The sequence below is a fragment of the Camelina sativa genome, chromosome 3 (assembly GCF_000633955.1).
Source record: "Camelina sativa cultivar DH55 chromosome 3, Cs, whole genome shotgun sequence".
Lineage (NCBI taxonomy): Eukaryota > Viridiplantae > Streptophyta > Magnoliopsida > Brassicales > Brassicaceae > Camelina > Camelina sativa.
This window is the reverse complement of record NC_025687.1, coordinates 14,703,211-14,727,291: the sequence shown is the minus strand read 5'-3', so window position 1 is coordinate 14,727,291 and position 24,081 is coordinate 14,703,211. Positions and strand designations below refer to the sequence as shown.

The window sequence follows — 24,081 nt, the reverse complement described above, 5'->3', positions numbered from 1 at the left end:
AAAAAAAAAAAAGAACAAAAGATTATGAATAAATGCTCCCAAAACCAAAAAGAAAATATAATCAGAAATCAATTTATTCTATCTATCTAAAAGATGTCATTGTTGTTGTTGTTGTCGTCTTCTTGGAGTCGGAACTGTCTTGTTGGCTTCTTGAGTTACATCAAATCAACTCCAAAAAGTTTTCCTTTGGTTAAACTCACGGAACAGTTTGATGATATGAAGTGATCTTTTGAGTCTGATGAAGACTGGTTCTTGTGGTTCCAGTACTCAACGAGTTGATGGTTTGGGTCAAGAACTTCAATGGCCTGTAGAGAAGGATTGCAAGTTGTGTAAAGAGTAAAGATCGATAGGATTTGAATGTAGAACTTGTTACCTGAACTATAGAGGGTGAGAGGAAACCAAACATTTGAAGCCCATTGATACCCTCCAACTGCGGTAAACTAGGAAGACCAAGACTTGTGGATGTATCTTTAACTCTCTGCAACACCATTTCCCAGCACTCTTGGGCTGAAACATTGTGGAAGCTCACGTCTGAAGATTCTTCCAGAGTAACCTGAGCAAGCAAGAAAAGTCTAGTGTTAGCATTACTTTTCAAGATTCTGTTTTATCAAATAGAAATGTATTGTTGTGGGGAAAGGCTTTACTTTGAACAATGGACCCATGAGTCCTCCATCCAAAACCTCAGAGATGTAATTGCTCATTTTTGTTGGATCAAGCACATTGGAGAACTTGACACGACTCCTGAATCCTGTAAAAGTAGTAAAAACATGTTAACAACCTTCTCGAGCAAACTTCTGGTTAAGTAACATTAAAGAAAAGGTTTCTAAAAGATTGTACTTTCTGGGAATATAGCATGCTTATTGCACCAAAGCTTTCCAAAAATCAAGGACCCGAGGTTTATAGGCTCGACCGATACACCAAGATTCTCTGAGGACGTTAACTCGCCGCCACTAGTGCTGACTTCTTCTTCTTTAAGGTCCTCTTGACAATCCAACTCTAAGTCAATGTTCAGATCAAACGAACCTTCCTTTAGCTTCTTCTCCTTACTTACAACTGAACTAGTTTTCGTCTGATCTTCATCACTGTGTTCAATGCCTAAGACCTTGGAAGCCCATATCTTTAAATCATCTGATTCCCTTCCAATGCTCTGACCAATGAGCTTAACTCATCCATTGTGTACCGGAGAAGGATAAAGTCATCTTTCTCATCGCATGAACAAAGATCATCAGCGTGTTTAAGGCACGCGTATTCATCAGGAGAGCACTTGCAGCCAGAAGCTGCCAGATGCAGATCATAAAAGCATGAGAAGCATTCCCTTTCGCAGTTTGAATCAAAGTCCTTCTCCATCTTCATCAAGCTCGAAGAGTCCCTTCCAAGAGCTGCAATTCTTTCCTCTTCCATCTCTAACCGAGCCTGTCAAAACAAATGAACCAAGTAAGCATAAGAAAGTTAAAACCATATTCAGTATCATGACTCGAGTAGTGATCCTTTTTCATTACCTGTATCGCGTTGGTAAGTGTTCCGTTTTTCCCACAGAAACACTTCCATCTCAAGTTGGTTGTACTTCCATGTTCCTCAGAAGCTGAGAGTTCCCAAAGAGCCTTAACCGCTTCATAAGCTGCTCCAAGAAGAAGTTTGTCGTGAGACAGAGAAGTCTTTCTTGTCTCTTTACTGTATAGTTCCACAGCGTTCTGTCCATGAGCCAACCAATCAACAGGAGCAACATTAACCGCTTCTGCGCAGTTGAAACAGCAGTTGAATCCAGCATGATACGCCCTCGGGAATGTCAGTACATACTCCCCTGCACTCTGAACCACCCTGTAAGCTTGGACTCCCTCATCTTTCAGAATTGAAGGAGAAAACTGAGTAACCTGAATCCAGTAAAAAAAACGAAGAGTTAGTCTCTATACATGACATGGTGAAGACTAAACAGGAACAAAGTATAAAACCGATTTAGATGTTTTGCTTCCTAACCAGGCCATGAAGTAGAGCAGGCTGTTCATCAAACAGATCAGGTAGGTGTTTCCTCATCGCCTTCTCGAGAGCAGTTGCATTGCTTCCTGGTACACCATACCATACTTTTGGCTCCCCAAAGTGATGATAGTTCAGTGAATATAAATGATGGTCCTCCACATGATCCATACCATACCATACTAACTCTAAAAGAATATACTTCCTTTCTTGGAATATGGCCATGTGAATTTATTATAGCAAAGATCACTGCACAAAAGAATATTTGAACCAAGAAAGAAAAGAGAGGTAGTGTAATAATAATGTTTTGACTAATATGGCTATACATATTTTTGCTAGCAGTAAGAATTGGAACCAAGAAACAAAGGAGAGATTAGTGTAACATCAAATAATGTTTTGACATATAAGACAGTTATAGAATAAGATTGGCCAAACATATTTGTGCTCGCAGTAAGGAAAGCTCCTGTTTCAGCCTGTCGAGACAACATGTTTCCAGCGAAATATTTGGAATTTGAAACCAGGCGACGAGTTCAACAGCTTTAGTACATATTCATTCCATACCTGAAATCGTTTTGATCATCTACCACTATAGGACCTGAGTATATTCGGGGCGGTTGCCATATACTGGTGTTTCTCCAGTCAGCCTATCAAAGGAAATAAGGTAAGCAACATAAGAGATTGGATGGTGTTTAGCAAGTGTTGAAGCGATATAAACACATAACATGAAACCACTGCATGAAACTTACAGAGTCTTGAGACTGAGCAGATCTCTGTAAGATTAAAAATATCGACTAAAAAGGGTCCTGAATGCAATCTTTGTAGATTCACCAGGTTCCCCAGTTCCTTGGTAATAATCTGATAAAACCTCTCGCAGTTTCCAAAATCAAGATCCACCTTTTGTCAAATCACATCAGAAAGTGAAAAATCATTGAAAAGTTGTTATCTTTAGATTTAAAGTACAAGTTTTATACCTCACCACCATACGAGTGGGAGACATGGTTCCAGCATAATGGTTTGACAAACATCATTTGGTCGTCAATTCATCTTCTCCACTTCATACGAGGAAGAGAAATCTTCTTCTTCTTCTTTGGTCGCCAATCTAGACATTACAATACCTTCTGTGTCCATGAAATCCATCAACGGCTTTGTCGCTTGTGGTAATAATCTTAATAAGTTCATTATATCTAACCCGGCCAAGTACTAAGCAAGTCATTACCTTTCCCATTCGAGGACCCCGCGCCTGTTTGGGATACGATCCTGTTGGTCGTCAATTCAAGTATTCAACCTGGTGACTTCTCCTGACCAACGGTCTCTTCGTTTTCTAGTGCACGAGGTTATAACACTCGGAGGAGGAGGAGGACGCAATCAGGTTACCACCGCTCTTTATGACCCTATAACCAAGGGGGTTTGCATCAATGGTTTCCTCTATTATGGTGCTTGGGCTGCGAGAGCGAGAAGGGATCCGGTGATTGTGTGTTTTGATGTTAGATATGAGACTCCAAGTTGTTTCATCACAGCGCCTAGGGATGTGTTTATGGCAAGTTAGCTTCCATTGTTAGGAACCGTATGAGATTCTCTAGTTTCGATTTATGGATACTATAGAAGATGTCGAGAAACATGATTGGTCCAAGCAAACCTTTGAGCTTCCCTTCCCTTTGGTGAATATGACTTCCCCTGGCACCAATCTGGCTGGTGAAATCATTTTTGCCCCAATATATCTGTTTGAGCAACCCTTCTGCATTTTCTACTACAATCTTAAAAGAAAAGGCATCAGAAGAGTTAGGGTCCTTGGTATTGCTGACGATGAAAAGTTTTGGCACAGGTATCGATTCAACAACGGTATGTGCGTCTCTATCTCACCCCGACACGTCGAAAGTATCGCCTCTCTTCAATGTGTTTTCTTCAAGGTGACCAATCACCATGTAACAGAAACAGACCTCAATGTTTAGGCGTTGGCTTCTCAACATTAACCAAGCTACACTACAGTTTGTTATCTTACTACTACTGATGATTTGCATTTTCTGACATTTGTTACTATTCTTTTAGTGTTCATATGTTGAATGTTTTGTCCAAATCTTTTGTTTTTGCTCACAAGCTAAGGTATATATAGACCTTGCCATACCTTTTCGCTCCCCCAAAGTGAATATTGATTGACACACAACTGCTTACATGCTGTACAATGCCATTGCCTGCTACTGTCAAAACAGCTCTCCGTCTGCTACAAACTCAAGATGATAGGTTGTGCAACCGAAGTAGTCTCCATGTTCGATTCATTTTCCTCCAATCGAACAAGATACAAAACAAGAAGCATTCTTCTCTTGTCATTTTTGACCCAATTGAGAAGATCATCATGACTAGTAGTTGTACTCGCGTGAGCTACTTTACCAGAATCAACCACTCTTAAACAGCTTACGCTTCTTCTCAAAAAAATCATAAAAATGCTTAAAACTCTCCCACAAACTCTTGCTCTAACCCTATATATCCTCCTAACCACTTCCATATCTAAGAAATTACAACACTTGCTTTAAACGTTAAAATTCCCAATTGACTTATAAAAGTTACAACACTTGTCTTATGTTTTTTATGAAACTCTTTATAAAGAAATCCACATATTCATTCCCCCAAAACCGAATCTGAGGAGGACTCACTTCTCAAACCATTTAACCTCATAACTGAAACTTTCTCAAACCGGGACAAGACCTTGGTTGGAATGGAGTCCAGCTCTGCTCAACTCTGAGATGGCGTTCATCATTGAAATGGTGGTACCCGTGATGCAACATATATCCTCCAATACGCATAACCGAAACCATCCCACTTATCTTGTTCAATGCACGCTTCTAGCATCTTGGTGAAGAGCAGCCGATCCAACAATACCACAGAGTATTTATTAACTAGAACTGATCACAGGTAGACAGTGGGGTGGTATTCAAACATCAATAACCTCTATATCCTAGAGCATTCGGGATATAAGATTTCTGCATCTTCCTGAAAATTCATGAACTAAATTGTACTTTTCCATGGCTAGAACAATGATGTGAACTTCCAATCCGTACCGAGTTTCCTTCTTCTGCTTTTCACGTACCGAGCTTCCTTCAATGGCGAACCAAAACCAATCCGTCCGGGTACTTCTTCCTCTCTCTTTCAGGCTCTCAATCTATCTATATTTTATATATCTATCGCTCTCTCTTCAGTAGCTAACGATTAGCTTGTGCAGACTTGCATACTAAAAGTCGATCTAAAGTGTTGCACCGGTTGCCCAAAAAAAAGCAAGCATGAAGTTACAGAGTATCTCTGGTAAGAAAAAAGTCCAGATTGAGAGCCTTAAGTGCGGACTCAATAAGTCTTATAACATGAAAAGAAACACTTAGCAATGTCAAATATTCGACATGAAAAGAAACACTTAGTAATATCAAATATTATACATGAAAAGAAAAGGATTGAACACAGGAAAATGACCGCGCAAGAGAAACTCTTGAAAACACCAAATCAAGCTGAGGGGAGAAACCACTGCGCATCCTTGAGTTTTAAGGTGGAGCCACTGAGGAAGCGTTTGATGGTCCTTGTTGCAATATTGTACACACATATGTCGAGGCATGGAATATAACATGGCGGGTGACCGAAACGGTCATTACGGGTGAAATAGATGGAGTTTGGCTCAATACCAAGGGTAGGGTCAGCAGGCACGGTGATACCCAAATCGAAAAACAGGGCCTCATCACCTAGAGATTCAACCTCAACAAGGGTGGAGTTCCGGTCCTTAGGATCACTCTTGAAGACGCGGAAGATCCTAGAGCTTTCACAGACAGGCTCGTAAGCCCTGGTATAGACCAACAAAACGTGTCCTGATGTTGTAACAGCAATGCTATCGCCAGATGAGATAAGCTTTTTTACTCCCGTTATTCCCAAATCACCACTAGGCCGCCTAGATGGCTTCCACATTTGAAAGCTAGGGAGCGGATACACATCCTTGAAACCACCTTGTCCAGACAAATCCAGTTGTCGAATGTAGCAACGGTGCGACAGGTAGTAAAGACGGTGACCTTTGAGCACCACATCTTGTAGGCCTCGGAACTCCCTGGGAACATGGACCCTGTTCCGTATTGGAATATCGCGGTAATGGAAATCCCCATTCGTGCAAAAGCCTAAAAACTGGCCTTCCTGAAATTGCCACACAACAACATAGTCGACTCCATTCTTCTTCTTGTCGTCTACCCACAAAAGACCTCTCAGATATTTGGTAGTGGTAGGACACGAAGCAGCAGGAAACTAAGGTTTAATTAAATCAACGGTGAATTCATTATCTCCTACTCGCTCAACCTTGTAAATGCCACCCTTGATTGACTCTAGAGCCGGAAGATGGATCCTCTCCTCGCTAAACACATCGACGATATAGAGATCCGATCGAGATTCATCTAACACCAGGAACCACTTACCCGAGTTTGCTAGGAATCGATACCCTGAAAAGTCACTCTTCGTCTCGTAAACCTTGTCTTCGTCAGGGTTGTACACACGACAACCGCCCTCTTCTGGAGACAGCAACAGCAATGGAGGAGAACCGCTTTTTGGATCAAAAACCAAAGCCGGACGCGGGACCTTAATGCACTCGTTATACTTGGGACTCCCGCTTCGTTTTGAATTACCAACTCCGGCGCCTGCTGGTCGATCTACTCCCTCCTCCTCCATTATCAGAACGGGGATGATCTCGTCGGACGAGATGGAAGCTTCAAAGTTATGCAAATGTTTTTATCTCTCTTATGTTTATACAAAGTTAGGGCTCTCTCGAGGGCTACCAAGCCCAATATAACATTATCATAGACCTGTAAACTATTATGGTTCTTTTAACAAAAACAAAAAAAAAACAAAAAAAAACTATTATGGTTTTGCTTTTATTTTCCCTGACCGTTCTTTCATTAGCATGGTAATATAATATGTTGCATCTTTTCGTACATTTTTGTAAAATATTTTTATTTTATTTGAGAAGTTGTTAAAAATATAACGAATACAGTATATGGTTCATATTAATATATATATATATATATATGTTAAAAAGCTACCTTTTAAGAGCTTGAAACTTAGTGATGAAATGAAGAAGGGAGAAAATAAGGATTACCAATTTATCCAACCTTTGATTGAATATTGAGGCAGAAGCAGTAATTGAAGTTCTTGACCCAAACCATCGACTTGTTGAGTACTGGAACCACAAGAACCAAGTCTCATCAGACTCAAAAGATCACTTCATACCATTCAAACTGTTTCATGAGTTTAACAAAGGAAAACTTTTAGGAGTAGATTTGATGTAACTCAAAAAGCCAGCCAACAAGACAGTGCCAACTTTAAGACAACAACAACAACATATCGTTTAGATAGATAGAATAAATCACAAAACAAAAGAATCTAAAATTTTCAATTATTATATTATTTGTTAATTTATAATTTTAAACATTTTTGTGCATAACTAAAGTCATGCAATGTATCAAGTTGTTTGAAAGACTTTAGAGACTCTAGAAAACTAATCAAAAAGATTATAATAACTCCATAACAATCCTTTAAAATATGTCACTTATTCATTTTTAATAATTTTATCCAAGTCATCAAAAATTCTTTATAAATTAAAAACCAGTAACACTTTCTTTTATATTTTGTAAATATCACAAATAAAAAATGATTTAGGCCTCGGTAACCCTAGCTAGGACCGGCCATATGGATGCAACATTTAACAAATCTAAAGATAATCTGAGTTTAGAATTAGACCGGGTTTGTTTCGAAAACCAGATGATGTTTCTAAGAACCTTTTTTTTTAAAATACAAAAATTAAAAGAAATTAAAGTTGTAATTGGTTATTCTTTTCTCGTCCGGTTTGGTTTTGGTTATATCAAAAGTTAAAAACAAAACCATATAGTAGTGCGAAAGAGAAAGTTTTTCTCGTCCGTTGACCTAATAACTTCAGGTTGATCTACATTGATATTGGTCAAAACGCTCTTGTTTACATGACGTTTGACTTTGAATAAAAATTATTAGAATATGCGTGGGTGATAAGTAGGAACCCAACGCAAAATAATATGCAAAGGTTATACAAATCATATAAAGTTGAATCATCAGTAACTAACCATAGAATTACACAAAAGACTAAACATCAACACCCCACATATACACAATGGCATTACTTTCACTTATGCTTAGATACGTCTTCGTTCTAAGTTTCTTCACACTCCTAAACTCCAAAAAAACATTATCTTCGCGACTAGTGAGATTCCCATCTAAAGTAGCTGAGATTGGAGCCGATGATTACCCATCTTCGGGTCGTAATTCACCAGTCCACGACCTCGGTTTCCCTGAATTCCCGTCTTTTCAAGAAGCAGTGGCGCCGCCGCCTCCTCCACCTGATATGCCTCTCCTTTCACCGCCTCTGCCTGATATGCCTCTACTCCCACCGCCTCCACCTGATATGCCTCTCCTTCCGCCGCCAGCATTTCCTGATCCTGAGAAGCCTAAGTTTCGGGTTCCAGTTTGGCCATCACTCCCCGATTTCCTGCCTTTTCCATTCGTAGATCAGGCTGCACCTTCCGAACCCTCCACTCCGAGATTCGACGAGTCAGATACTTGGATGCCTTCTACTCCAAGTATCCCTCAAGTGTTTCCGTAATCCAATGACACTCATGAAGCCTTGTTTCTCAAAAAAAAACATTACCATTTGAACTTTAAAGTTTTTGTAGCAATTAATAATTTGGAAACTTACGTATATTTGAAGCAATTAATAAATAAACTAAATTAAAAAATCGATGTTGGGAAATATTTGATCTTATATCTAATTATTTGACGTTGGCTCGAACTACCAGATATCATCAAGTACCAAACTGATATATACTTTGGGAAAAGAAGGAAACAAAAAATGAGTTATAGCCACATTGCGGAAATTTAAGAAGTAGTACTTAAAAGTTATGAAGAAAAAAGAAAAATCAAAAAGACAAGTTTATCATCATGCTCTTATACGGTTATACCAATATTAAGATCAACCAGAAAAAGAAAAGAAAAAAAAAACATGTTATAAAAAGCTATAGTTTGACCTTGTTCTGGTGAGATATGGATAAGGCAATTACCATTGTTCCCAATTCCATAACGACTTCTAAAAACTTCATCATCCCCAACTCCTTTAAGCTGAACCTTTCTAGTTTTCTCTTTTTCTACATCGTAATAGAGAATGTAAAAAGGTCCAACGCCTCGTGCCAAAAATTTTGGGGAAATAATAGTTTCGCCCATCTTGTTCGTGCCATGAAAAGATCTTGGAACGCTTCCTAAAGAATCCAACCCAACTCTCAAGTCTCAACAACCTACATGTCTTCATCAACCATTGATGTTCATTGGCATCTTGTAATACCCATAGGCCAAAGGAAACAAATTTATCACACGAAAAGTAATATAAAACTGTAGATATTGTGGTAGAACAATAACGATTTTAGGATTAATATATAATTGTAAATATGAATATATTGTGAGGACATGGCATTTTGGTTTCGATGGTGACTGCTTCAAACCAAACAATGGCTTATTGAGAGTATTGCATTTTTCAAGGATCCTCCTATAGTTTAACTTCAATCCAAGGATTCTAATGTAAGAGAGCATGGAAAACTCTTTGGTTTGTCATTACCTAACTCTCATCAGTATAGGCAGTGTTCGATTTGGTTTTATTAGCCAAATTTTCCATTACTTATATTTCTAAGCAGGATGAAGAACTCAGAGGAATTAGATTGGATAACGGTTTTTGAATTACAAGTTTGTTGACCATGTTTGAAAACAAAAAAAAAAACAAAAAGACACAAAAACAAGTAATATGTCTTTCCTAAGACAAATCTCATACCACACACTCTTATTATTTGTCAAACTCAAAAATCACTCAAGTTCCGTAGGAATACTTTGTTCATGTCTGAAGAAATTCTCTGGATCAAACTTAGCTTTAATATTCACCAACCTCTCAAAATTACCCTTAAAGTACTTACTCCCCCATTCTCTTGCATTACCCCCTTTACCATTCATCCCCAAATCAAGATCTCTATAGTTCACATACGCAGATCTCGGACTTTTCGATACATACTGCTCCATGTAGCTATACATTTCCCTCATCCACCCCATATGCTTCACCTCGCTAACTTTCCCATCTTGCCACAAAGTCAGCCATTGGATCTTGAACAATGTCCCACTCCTATGTGGGAAAGGTGTCTCGGTCTCGGGTATTTTCGCCATCATTCCTCCATAAGGGTTCCATATAGTCAACGGTGAGTCCTCTTCTAGAAGCTTTTCCCATAAACCTTCTAACCCTTCTATTGGAATTGGCTCTTCCACATAGTCTGACTTGGCTTTGAAGTAATTCTTAAACAATGATTTCCCATCAAGTAGAGCTTCCGATGGTGCAGTGCTTGGGAAACCCGCAATGTACATTACTGATTTGATCCAGCTTGTCTCTAAACAATCTTTCTTCGTTAGTCCAAGCTGTGGGAAACTCCTTTGCATCACCTACATAAACCAAATTTTCATAAATAACAATATCGACCATAATGTTTACAAAAATTTAAATTTTTACCCCATTAATTTTACCTGCAATAACCGATTAGCGTCTCCGAGAAACTGGCCTTGGTACGAAGTTGCAATAGTTCTCTCTTTGCTCTTCGGAGTTTTGCTCGCCGGCTGAATAATCACACGGATAAAAAGATCTTCGTCTAGCTTATCAGCTACTTGTTGCCACTTGTACAAAAGCTTAGTTCCGTCTTGCTCAAGCGTCCTCGTGACAGTGAACACCGTAACGGTCTCCGGCACAGGAACGAGTTTTATTTTCCATGCAAGAATAACGCCGAAGCTTCCTCCTCCACCGCCTCGAATCGCCCAGAAAACGTCCTCTCCCATCGCCGCGCGGTTCAAGATTTTGCCGTCGGCGTCAACGATCCTAGCGTCAAGAACGTTATCAGCTCCAAGTCCAAACTTACGCATCATTGAACCGTAGGCTCCGCCGATTATGTGGCCACCGATGCCTAGGCTTGTGCATAAACCCGCCGGAAAACCATGGATTTTGCTCTTCTCTTGAATCCTTTTAAAACCATGAAAAATAAACCAATTAATGACCGGGTCATAACCATAGCTTAAATATCATATTCGGTTCTTATAGTAAATTGGGTCAGTTTTTAACTTTATTATCAACATCTTTTTCACCTCTAATAGACAAAACCCCCAAAACCATACTAAAAATCCATTAATCCAATTTAACAAAAAGAACCAAAAGTGAATAAACCAGCCGGTTGAATCAAAACCAGAATATTTTTCAATCACAACTTTTAAACAATTTTTTTTTAAGTTTAAACTTTTTTCTGAATACTTACGAGGTTTTTTTCTCCATAGCTTTAATGAAATAAATAAAACAATGATACCTTTATATATAATGAAAAGTATTATACTATATGATTCTTAATTAGCATATGATTAATTTTACCTGTAATAAACCTCTCCAATAGAAGCACCAGCGTGAACCCACGCGCTGTTACTTTCCAAATCAACACTGATCTGTCTAAGCTTCGACAAATCAACGATCACAAACGCCGTTTCCATCTCCGAGACGTAAGAGAGGCCTTCGTAGTCATGACCACCGCTTCTTAGCCGCAAGTGAAGCTTCAGCTTCTTGGCGCAAACAACGGCGGCTTGAACGTGCGTTTCGTAAAGCGGCTCGAAGATGAACTCCGGCTTCGGGTTCGAAGGCATCAAGTAACGGAGGTTCTGAGCAGAAGTCTCTAACGCGGCTTTAAAGGAAGAGGCGTTTAGTTCGTGGGTGAAGAACGACGAGTCCATTGGGAACGAAGCGTCGGAGTTGTCGACGAGACACATCACGAAGTCTTGTTGGATCGTGGAAGAAGACAATGGAACGTAAGAAAGTGATAGTAGTAGTAGCGTTACGAGAAACGCAAACGCCATTTTGGTGTGTGTGTTTTAGTGGTTATGAGGTTTTGAAGTTTGTTGAGTAGTTTCATATGTATGTGTTTGGGGTTTAAATAAGGGAGAGGGAATGGGTTTATACGTAAAGTTGATGTAACATTTACGTCATGCACTTTTGACTCTTTAAATTTTGTTTAGTGTTGTTAATTATTTCTTTGCCATTTTGGAATCACTATGGCTAGCTAGTATTCGATTGTTTAATTTTTACTTTATAACCTTTTTGGAATTGGAATTTATTTTGTAACAAATCATTCCATCGTTTATGCTGAAAGCTTGAAACACATGGTAGTAGTTATATAGCATTCGTTATTCCTATACCGTGTGTGATCATATTTAGGCATCCTCTAACCAAAATTCATTGATTTACAGAATTTAAAAGAAACCCAGATGAAATCTGATAATGTAAAATCATGTTTTCATTATTAGTTGATTATGACCCCAAGTTTATGGAGAAATGTATGTAATCGAAAGTAGGTCATAATATGTGGACTTAACTTTATAGGGACACATTTTTTCATAATTTCAAAGATACTGACACCACCATCTCCAGTAATTGTGGCTCGAAGGTCAAATATATTTTTCATCAACTTATTCTTGTACCTAAATATTATAAATATTATAATATATCGTATTCTCCCCATTTGACCTTCAAATTAGATATTTACTTTTTTCCACAGATTTAGTTCATACATCTTTATTTTTTCTTCATTTTTTTTTTATAAAATGGTTATACATCTGAAAGAGAGTAGTTGTCTTTAGTTTCATGATCCAATATCATGTCAAATTGTCATCCGTGGGCTCCTACATGCGAATGTAAAATGATATTGCATTGAGCAATTTATACCATCTTTCACAAACAAGTTTCCAAGCCTAAGGCCAAAACACGATAACATCAAGTTTACAAAAACAACATCACAACTTATTTTACTAAAGCGGCCTAACGTCCTTTTTGTTCCTCTAAGACTTTTCCGACTAAAGTTACCTGCAACAAAAATATGGCATCAGTAAGATCGGGAATGTAATCGTAAGCAAAACACCACAAACCCATCAATAACACAACACACAAGCAAGCTATCATGCAAGCAAACAATAACAAGCATAAACATAAAATCAATCATCAGTGAAACCATGCGGAAGGTAATAAGCCAAATAAAACCAAATGTAAGCAATCAAACAACATGCAAACCTGAATAAAAAGAAATTTTATTGAGATTTTCAATTTATAACTTATTTGCTTGTCACTGCACTAAAAAAAAACTTCTTTACTTGTCAACTAAACACCTTTCTTTTCCTTTTCCAAAAACAGAAAAACTGAATACCTTTTTGTCAAGTTTAATATACATTCTTAAAATTAAGTAAACTTTTATTTTTAAATCCAGGATAGTCTCAAGATAAAATCTGAATAAATTATTGGAAAAATAGATATATATATATATATATATATATATATATATATATATATCCGATTATCCGAATATAACTAATATATATAGAAGATATGTAAATGGAAAGGTACAACTTTCACCTAAACCTAATACAAATTAATATGTTGCATTTGAATGTTTATTATTTATAACTGACACTTAGAAATTAAAATAACATACAAAAATAATACAAATTGTTTTAGGTTTTTTCTTACCTCAATTAAATTAAAATATAAAACTATTGATGGATCTTAGCATACATTAAACTGAGTTATATATTTCCATCTTTTTCTAGAAATCTAAACCCAAAAATTGTGTATAGTTCTAGAAAGGCAAATGTGATAATCTTTTAAGTATTGTTGTCTATTGTTAAAGATTAAAAGATGCATACAAATAGTGTAATATTAGTGATTTGATATATTAATTTATTATTTAGACAACCAAAAACTAAGCCTCACATATAACTACAAACATATAGTAGACAAAAATAAATAATTGGTAATTTTCAAAATTTAATCTCATTGTGTGATGTTTTAAATGCATGTGATAGATAGGAACCTTGAATTATCTATACAAGTGTACTTTTGAATTATCTCACCCTCACACAATTATGTATGAGCAACTCTTGTACATTGACATTTTTACAAAACTATGAATCAAAATATTTCATATAACTTATATATTTCCAATCACTTTTTTGTAATGCACTTTTAATAGCAATAATGATATATAACTTATATAATTTCAATAATGAGATATGTGTCTAATTTTTTATTATTTGCTTCTATTAAATTCACTTTTTCACTCTGATTTGGTATTATATGTTTTTTATTTTTTTTTATCTTAGAACTATAGGATCCTCATTGTTGGAGGTGAAGTGCAAGTGAATGTGCAAACCTAATCTCTTATATTTACATCACCACATAAAAGGGACTAGTGACTCTAATAATTTTATATATAATATATACTAAAACATTAATATCTAATGATCAGCAAAAATAATCGATTTTTATATTCGATAGAACTTGTCTAGTTGAGAAAAGTTCTATGATTTATCAACGATGAAATGTCTATATCTAACCATCACGTTGTAGTTTAGCTCGAATTCATCTAATTCGGTGATATGAGGTAGTTTGGCTAGATACACTTGTGCCAAGATATAGTGTTAGTGTATCTATAAACAAATATTATTATATTGTTTCATGATTACTAGTAATTTTTTTTAATTCATGATATGCATTAGACGAATTTATAAACACTATAAATTGTACTCATTTGGGAATTGCATTATTTTTGATGTAAGGATCACTTAAACAAATAGTAATTAGATAAGTAGTGATTGATAATATTTGTGGCCAATTTAGCTTAAAAGCAACAAAGTGACATCAACGACATTTCTAAAGATTAATTAGCAATGACATATGTGGACCATACTTATTTCAATCATTCTTATGTATACAAATCATCACACTTGTATCTTTTGACATAATCACACTTATATACATATATAGAAACAAACATGTCTCCAAGTGGCATTTTTACCCAAATAGTAAATTCATTTACCTCCAAAAATCAACAATAAAAGAACCGTACATAGAAATATATAGACATATATATATATATAGTATTACTAATTTCATTTTTTTCTTTCGATATAATACATGTTATTAAAATGGTTTACACAAAGAATGAAAAATCTACCGACAATTCGTCTTCTCGATTGGAAAAAATAGAGGAAAATGGTTCAAAGATAAAAGTACAAAATAAGTCAAACTAGTTTATTTGAAAATTGATCTCAAATGATATGCTGACAGTTTTTCTTGATCGTTGTATGTATATACTATAGTATAATTTATATATATATATAATATTAATCTACACATCTGCCAAAAAAAAAAGAAACTACGATAAATTTACGCACTAGATTCTTATAGTCTTGACTTAGGCTGGTTAGTTGGTACGTTCCAGACCGAATTAAAGTCGGACCAGTCCATTATTTTTCTACTATTCACACACTTATTTGATAAATTACATACTAATGTCGGACCAAGTGCAGACCAATAAATTACATGTTAGTATAGAGTTACTGTTCACTCAATACAAAAATATAATTATTTATTCACATTTTTCTGTTCTGCTTTCAAAATCCTCCATAATGCAGTATGAAGCTGAGCTACCAAATTACTAATAAGCATTATTTAATATAGAGTGCATAGATCAACCATTCAAAGCATTAGTCTTATAAAATAATCTTCATCACTTGTTTAGGATTGAAACCTACCACTTCTTGCTTAAGAACCACAAAACGTTTCATCCTTATAACAACACAAATTTAGGATTGATGGTTTGGTGTTAAGAACGTATTTTGGGTGTGTATCATAAATTTTTTAGTGAAAAAGTAGTTTTATTTGTTGTTCAACGAGAAGTGTAATTGGCATTGAGAAATTGCGCCGGTTAATGCGCAAATAGAGAAAGCATTCAAAAGCCCAAAAAAAAAAAAGCGACGTCCGTTTTATACCATCCAACTGATACATTTCCAACTTATAGTGGGTGGTCTTATGTGTTGATGTATATATTTATAATTGTATATATAGAGAGAGATAGACATTTCGCGGTCTATTGGACTTATCTCTGGTTTGGTCATATTTTTGTTCACTCAAAATTCATCTCCCAACTTTTGTTATTCGGTGCAATAACTTTATATGGAACTTTTTTGTTTGTACGAAGTTGCCTAAAAGAAAACACTGAAAAGCGTACATAAGTCCATATACACAATACAATTATCTTTTTTCGTAGAGATACCTTCAAAACATTTCGTTCTAGATTACACTTTTTGTATGTTATAAAAAGTAGTTACTAGTTCTGTACGTACTGAATTATTAACTATACTATCAATGCAATTGATGATATAATCAGTAAATCAAACACCGAACAACCATCCGTAAACCTCAAAAGGCTATTATTTTATATAGTCTTCTAATTCCACCAACCGGCACATGATCCGCATGCAAATCTTGAAATCTGCTTTGATAACGCAATAAACTCTTATAAAATTATATGCTTTTTAATGTGTGCCCGTATTAAATATTATTTACAAGAGAGTCGAGACATACTAAACATGTCATGATCCACTATATATTACTCACATTCTCGTAGATAATGCTTGCCACAAGATAGATGCGTTAGCACTTCTTTGGTAATTGGTAGTTGGATCGGGTCAACTCCGATTTAATCTGTCGATGTAAGTGGCAGGTGAATAACACTGAACTGAATTATGTCCCAACTAAGGAAAATATTCGATGTCGACCAATAGAACAAACATGAGCTATAAATAGATTTGATAATAATTTTTACAAGGATCTTTATAAATTTTGGATCATTGGATGCTAGTCATTTACTCCAAGTTATTATCGGTATCAAACATTTCCAATGGATTTCTACCTGAAATAAAATAAGATATAAACCAATTAACATAACAAAGTTTTAGTTTAGCCGTAAAGCTGCAAAATCCTAGACTACATACTCGCACGCCCAAGCAGCAAGCACCCACACATGACACAAGTAGTCACATATATCTATATTTTATTACATTGTGCTAAAATATCTCTTGTTGATAAGTTTTAAAACTAATAATAAAATATATTGATGATTGTTATCATATAATCATATGATCAGCTGAAAAAAGCAATATATGTACTTTCAATCCTTTTAATGTTCCTCATCCTTTACCAGAGTCTATCTAATGAAACAGAGACATAGCAAAAGACAACCTTTTTTTTTTTGTGTGTGCATGAGTATATCCTCTAAGAAAATGATAACAAAGATATTCTGAAATTCATTTCAGGTCATATGTACCTTCTTAACCTTAAGAATTTAGAAAAATGATAACAAAGTTCTTTTGTTTATGGACTAATAAGTCATACTTTTTATACCAAGACTATGATTAATAAGTTAAACTCTTAGCAAGACTATATGGTTAATTCTAATAACACTCTCGAGCAAACAATATGTACTTCGGTTATAAATGCCGCAGAATAACAACGATAAAGTATATGTACATTATGAAGACAACAGGAGGCAGTAAAACTAAAATATTACGAAATTATACATTTCAGTAATTCATAATATTATTCTTTGACCAAAGAACTGAAATACTACTTCCGTCTGCTTTTATCTAAGAAGTTTAAAGATATTTTTATTGTAATTGGATTTTTAATTTATTTTTTCTTTTTGTTTTTTTTTTCAATCAGAGTTGTGTTTCGTAATAACCAGTTAATAATGGTATGAAAAATACACGATAGTGAGTTATGGATAAGAAATTAGTAGATATGGTAACTATATAGCATAGTAAAACCTTAACTTGAAATGAGGACGAGGGGAGACATGAGCTTAATTTGCATAGGTCATATAGCTTAGTTACCATTTATGTAAACCATCGTCTTCCCAACTACTTCTTTTTCTGCTTCCCTGACAAAAGAAAAAAAAACTTCAAAATGAATGTGGATGGACTTTTTTTTCACAGAATGTCGATTTTTTCAATATACGTAAAGAATATTGTAGTAACAATTAGTTGACTTTAAATCCCTTCTCCAACAAATACATTTAATAGCAAACTTTTAACAATACATTTAATAATTTACAAATTTTACTGGTTTATCTTATTTTGAACAATACTAGTCCTAGTTTAATATTCCCTCTGTTCCAATATATAAAATCTTTAGATTTTTTTATTTGTTCCATTTTGTAAGATTTTTTCAAGTTTCAATGTACTTTTTAATGTTTTTGACTATTTAAAGTTTGTAGTATTTTTTTTTATTTGTTGAATTATGTTAAATAATTAAACATTTCTTGTTTCTAAATTTTTGTGTGTTTTAGCTAAAAACTCTTATTCCCTCCGTTTTATATTACTTGTCATTCTAGACAATTTCACACATATTAAGAAAACAATTAAATTTTCTATTTTACCCCTCATTAATACATTATTTCATTTGATATAAGTAACTAATAATCTAAAAGTTATGGGTAAATACAAAACGACAAATAATAAAAAACAAAAAATTATCTCTAGAATAACAAATAAAAATAAACGGAGGGAGTATAACTTAGAAGAGAGAAAGTAATATTGATAATAGAACTTTCTTTGTAGCACTTTAAGTGGTAGTTAATGAATAACACAATTAAACTTTTATCGTAAGGTTTATATTATTCACTAATCCTTTATAATATAAAGCACAAGTCACTTAACCAATAAATTTGTGACATGTGGCTTTTACTTCATAATTTAAATAATTAACAGAACAAGAAAACGTGAAATAACTTAACTGCCTCAAATAAAAGATTTTTTAATAATATATCAAAACTATTAATCTTTAATCATGCTGCAAATCTAAGAACACCTCTCCTAATTTGAAGGATAGAGTTACAAAATTCGCTCTTAATTTAACAACTTCTGGTTTTAAAATTTCGTATTTTTAACCATATTTTTGGGGAAAAAATCAACGAATATATTTTAAATTTATCAATTTTTTTGTCAACATTTTAAATTTACCAATTATTAATTATGTATTTCTACAAACTAAATAATTATTAAAATGACAATATTAATCAAAGAAGCTAACATCTACGGTTTTATGCTTAATCTCTCCAAACTAAATAATTATTACAAAACCTAACAGTTATCCAGTAGCAAAACCACCCACTATCTTTTTGTCAACCGGATGGAAAAAAAAAATCTCTTTCTCAATCGCTCTTAGTTAAAATTTCAAACAATTACTTGCATATATAGAATCAATTACTATTCTTTTTTTAACAAAAACTTCCAAATTATTTTCCAAATCAAGATTAGGCTTACACAGAAATGCGAAGCAATCCGCCTCCGAGAATAAACTCTCACGCCTCTACTGTCGAAATTGGGTAAGTGTGGTTCATCCAAGATCCCTCCATCACCTCAAATATCTTTACTTCAATCTCTCTTCATATTGGAAGCATTAATGAACAAAAACTACAGACGGAACCATCGGCAATGACTATATCAGATGCATACAGTCCCAAAGCAAACAACAAACAACATCGACCCACCGGCAAAACAAGGTCAATGAGAGTGTAGAGGTAAAACAACGACATCATTAGATCCAAATAGCACAATCATATATATTAGACCTCTTCTGTTATGTCTAAGTGAAATAGGGTGGCAAATTTTATTGATGAAGTCAAAAGATCTAAGATTGTCACTTTTCTTTCTAGACAATTATTATATAGAGTTTGTATATCGTTCTTTCATCTGTTTTCTTTTCTATTATAGGTATTCACTGGAAACATGTATATACGACTCAGATACATGAATTCAATACCTTGAACGGAAAAGTGAAACAAGGTTAGTTCGTTACTATAATGCAAATCTTTGGTTTATATATTATCTTTAGTATACGTGATAATTACTTATTTTTCAAATAATTTAACAAAATTCACTAAATTAAACACATGAGTAGATGCATCATCACGTATTAAGGGGTTTTGTTTATGCAATAGACTTTTTCCCCTTGAATTTGTGGTGATGTGATGATTGTTTAGATAGATCAACATTTTTTTTTGTTTAGGTATTTGATAAAACAATAATAACATTTTAAATATATTTAGTTGTTAAAAATATAACATTTTAAGTTTACAAAATAATTTCCCGGGTCTAATACTAGTAGCCTAATAAATAGCAATTTGTGATCCTTAAATTAAAATTTTCTATTTAAACTTTAGCAAAAAACACTAAATATCATCTCAATTTAATAAGAAACATAAAAAAAAAATTGTTTTTAGTGTGAAACTACTACAAAAACACACGTACAGTATTGATAATTTTATTCTGATAGGCCTAAACTCGGCCCAATATTTATTAATTTCCCACAAACCCTACGTTCGCCGCGTCGATTTCTCCAATTTTCAAAAGATTAAACCGTAATTTCCACCGGTTCAGAATTAAACCGGCACGGTACACCCAAATTCATCAACATCAACAAACAAACCAGAATCCCCCGATCACCGCTCTGGTTACAATCCCGGCGCCGGAAACAGCCTCAACCGCCGCGTCTCGGCCAGTAAGCATGTCTACTCTTCTTCTTCATCATCTTCTTATACTTTCACTATCGTTTAAACGAAGGTTTGACTATGTTTATACAAATGTTATGATTGGTGAAAAATTAAAACCTAAGCACGTCACTTTCAAATTTCAATGTTCAAAGGGCCGGCGAGGTTTCTTCAACTATGGTCTTCTTCTTCTCTCTCTCGATAAACAAACAAATTTTTTTAATAAAAATGACAAAAAAGGAAGTAAGAATAGTCGTAGCTCTGACTTCTCTTGTTTAATATGATAAGTCAAAGAAAACAAAAACAAATGGAGCCATTGATTCCACGGGGCTTCCTCTTAGCTTTGTGAATGGTGTTTTAATAAACAAAGTTTCTGACTTTGTCTCACCCATTTACCAAGTCTTTCTTTCTGTCCCTACCGTAGTTGCAATTCTTGATCTTCTTCTCTCAGGTTTTGAATTCTCAGTTTTGGTCTCTTCTGCTGATTTCTTGATTTTAATACAGTTGTTTCCTCTAAAGATTTGAGCTTTTACCACTATAGAGTTAACTTGTTGGGAGAAGACAGAATGGGAGGTGTTTGTTCTTGTGGATTCAAAGATGATGATGATAAGAACAAGTTGAGATCAAAGGATGATGATGATATGTCAAGACGGTTATCTGGGAAACTTAAGTCCATGAGGAGAAGAAGAACATCTGATTCATATTATACAGATAACATTCGAAGCTCCAGGCGGAAAAGTTCCAAGCCTGATGAGGCTGTGTACAACTTTTCTGGTGAACTTGGACCCATGCCTCCATTAAGGAACGATTCTACCAAGGTTTTTGTTTTTTGTTTTTTTTATGGCTTTTTTGGGATGTGCTATTTCTCTAGGGACAGTTATGAATCATGTTTTGAGTTACTGTTCTATTGCAGAAGATTTCATTTGTATTGATGAGAATTTGGTTCTTGATTTTTTTTTCCTACAGTTTATGCAGAGGAACTCGTTTATGGGACGCGCTGGGGTTATGGGGTTAGAGAAAGCAGTTGAAGTTCTAGACACGTTGGGAAGCAGTATGTCTCGTAACCCGGGAAACGGGTTGCGATCTGGTGTTACATCGTTCCGTGGTAGCAAAGTCACTATGCTGGCTTTTGAAGTAGCCAACACAATAGCCAAAGGTGCTGCTTTGCTGCAATCTCTGTCTGACGAAGATCTCAAGTTCATGAAGAAAGATATGTTGCGTTCCAAGGGACTTAAGAAGTTGGTTTCTACTGATACTGCAGAATTGCAAAATCTTGCTGCTTCTGACAAAAGGTTTGTGTTTTATAATTTACCTCCATTTGTGTTGTCGTTTATTCATTTTTTTTATTCATATTCCTTTTTTTTGTAGGGAGGAACTTGAGCTTTTCTCTGGAGAGGTGATCAGGTTTGGCAATATGTGCAAAGATTTACAGTGGCACAATCTAGATCGATATTTTATGAAGTAAGTTTAAGTTCTGCGTCGAGAAAGTCCTTATCCAATGCTTTTTAGTCACTGGCATGCCAGTGGATTTTCATTGTACACCGGTCTATAACGTTTCAGGCTTGACACAGAGAACTCACAGCATAAACTGCCCAAAGATGAGGCAGAGGCAAAGATGCAAGAGCTCGTCACTCTTGCTCGATTCACTTCTGTATGTCTTATTTTTCTTCACTTCAAAACTCTTCCATCACCTATTTCCATGTTGAACTTGCAATGAACTGTTATTGTGTTCTGGGGGATTTCAATCTTACTTACATTTGCTTTATCAGGAATTATATCACGAGTTGCAAGCTTTGGATAGGTTTGAACAAGATTACAGGAGAAAACTTGCAGAAGTAGAGTCTTTAAACCTTCCTCGGAAAGGTTAGTCTTGCTATTTATTTATTTGATCATCCCTACCTCTTCCAAGGGCTCCTGATTTCATTTCCTTTTCCTTCATGTAGGAGAGAGTATCGTCATCTTACAAAATGAACTAAAACAACAGAAGAAACTAGTGAAGAGCTTACAGAAGAAATCACTCTGGTCCCAGAATCTGGAAGAGGCAAGTGATGATTGAATTGCTTCGTGTGAGTGTATGGTACATATGCCATTTATTCTAACATTTTCTTTGTTGCAGATAATTGAGAAGCTTGTGGATGTAGTTAGCTATATACGTGAAAGGATTGTGGAAATTTATGGAAACAATGGTACTGTGTCTTTGTACCTCTGGTTCTCTGATAATCCAACTTCTGGAAAATCAAATCTCATTTGTCATGTTCTTAACCAACAATAGGTGTAAAAGTCAATGGAGGAAAGCAGGGAAGAGAACGATTAGGTGAAGCTGGTCTTTCGTTACACTATGCTAATCTAATTCAACAAATCGATAATATTGTAAGTATCCAGATTCTTACCAGTCTTATTCTGATATATATTCTCTGTTTGACACTGATCCTTGAAATTTTTAGGCGTCTCGACCATTGTCACTTCCTTCTAATGTAAGGGACACGCTGTACAATGCATTACCTGCTACCGTCAAGACAGCTCTTCGTCCTCGGCTACAAACTCTTGATCCTGAGGAAGAGGTTTATCCAAAAAAGATCTCTCTTTCTCTAGTATTTTTTCAGGCACTTTTTGGTTCTGTTTCTTTTTTTTTTGTTTGCTAACTTGAGTGTTTCTGCAGCTTTCAATATCTGAGATCAAAGCTGAAATGGAGAAGTCGCTTCAATGGCTTGTCCCCTTCGCCGCAAACACCACCAAGTAAGTTTCCCTTCACCATCGTTTTTTGTTCAATATGTTCCTCCTTATTCATTTTTGTCACATCTTATTCAATTTTCACAGAGCACATCAAGGTTTCGGATGGGTAGGTGAATGGGCAAATTCTAGGTAAGTCTTTCTAGCAACTACTGAAATTTTGAATCTTGAAATCTTGGAATCTTGAATCTTGAATCTGATCTGGAAAACTACGAATGGGAATGTGGAAAACAGGATAGAGTTTGGGAAAGGAAAAGGAAAAAGCGAGAACAACGGGAATCCAACAAGGCTTCAGACGCTTCACCACGCGGATAAACCAAAAGTTGATTCATACGTACTCGAACTCGTTGTATGGCTTCATCGACTAATGAAGTCATCAAAGAAACGAGTTCACGGCGTCAAGCTTACAGAAACCAACCATGTCTCTCCACCCAACAACCTAACCATCTCCAATACGCAACTATCCCTCTCCCCTGACTTCACTTATAAAAACCAACTCTCTCTAGAAGACAGGTTGTTGTTAGACAAAGTCCAAAGCATAAGATTTGGTCCTAATCTAAGTAAGAGTCAAGAATTAGTCGGCTTGAAAAAGAACAAGAAAGGAATAAAGATTTGGGCACTGAGCAGAAGTACAGGAAACTCTCCAAAAGTGGATCTTTCAGATAAGAACTCTTCTAGTGATTTGGATGTCCTTGATGGTTTGGATTTCGCTTTCCAATAGGCACGTACCGTTTGAAAACCGGTTTTTGATACATTCTTCTGTATTTTATAGATAAGTTCTATCATTCTTGTATATAATAAACACAGTGATGTAGTAGATTATACAAAACAAAGACACTACAGTATATGGTTGGTTTAGTTGGAATTGTGTTTCAGGTCAACTGCTTACTTTTTTCTTTCCATCAAC

At 35.3% G+C, this 24,081-nt stretch overlaps 3 protein-coding genes and 2 pseudogenes across 3 annotated transcripts; 1 reads left to right on the top strand and 4 right to left on the bottom strand.

The window, feature by feature from the left end:
* Nucleotides 9-2,142, bottom strand: LOC104778967 (annotated as a pseudogene).
* Nucleotides 5,234-6,742, bottom strand: LOC104777110 (annotated as a pseudogene).
* Nucleotides 9,695-11,964, bottom strand: LOC104777109 (berberine bridge enzyme-like 4). Its single transcript, XM_010501322.1, has 3 exons — nucleotides 11,447-11,964; nucleotides 10,561-11,047; nucleotides 9,695-10,479 (listed from the first exon to the last, which is right to left on the bottom strand). The coding sequence occupies exons 1-3, from the start codon at nucleotides 11,920-11,922 to the stop codon at nucleotides 9,859-9,861; spliced, it is 1,584 nt and encodes a 527-aa protein (XP_010499624.1). The 5' UTR covers nucleotides 11,923-11,964; the 3' UTR covers nucleotides 9,695-9,858.
* LOC109131409 lies at nucleotides 20,220-20,627 on the bottom strand. Its single transcript, XM_019242389.1, has one exon. It carries the CDS (start codon nucleotides 20,461-20,463, stop codon nucleotides 20,371-20,373), a length of 93 nt encoding a protein of 30 aa, XP_019097934.1. The 5' UTR covers nucleotides 20,464-20,627; the 3' UTR covers nucleotides 20,220-20,370.
* Nucleotides 20,750-24,032, top strand: LOC104777108. The gene is made up of 13 exons (XM_010501321.2): nucleotides 20,750-20,895; nucleotides 20,986-21,262; nucleotides 21,411-21,736; nucleotides 21,813-21,905; nucleotides 22,005-22,095; nucleotides 22,214-22,307; nucleotides 22,388-22,485; nucleotides 22,561-22,630; nucleotides 22,717-22,814; nucleotides 22,889-23,005; nucleotides 23,104-23,180; nucleotides 23,262-23,306; nucleotides 23,409-24,032. The coding sequence occupies exons 2-13, from the start codon at nucleotides 21,011-21,013 to the stop codon at nucleotides 23,893-23,895; spliced, it is 1,848 nt and encodes a 615-aa protein (XP_010499623.1). The 5' UTR covers nucleotides 20,750-20,895; nucleotides 20,986-21,010; the 3' UTR covers nucleotides 23,896-24,032.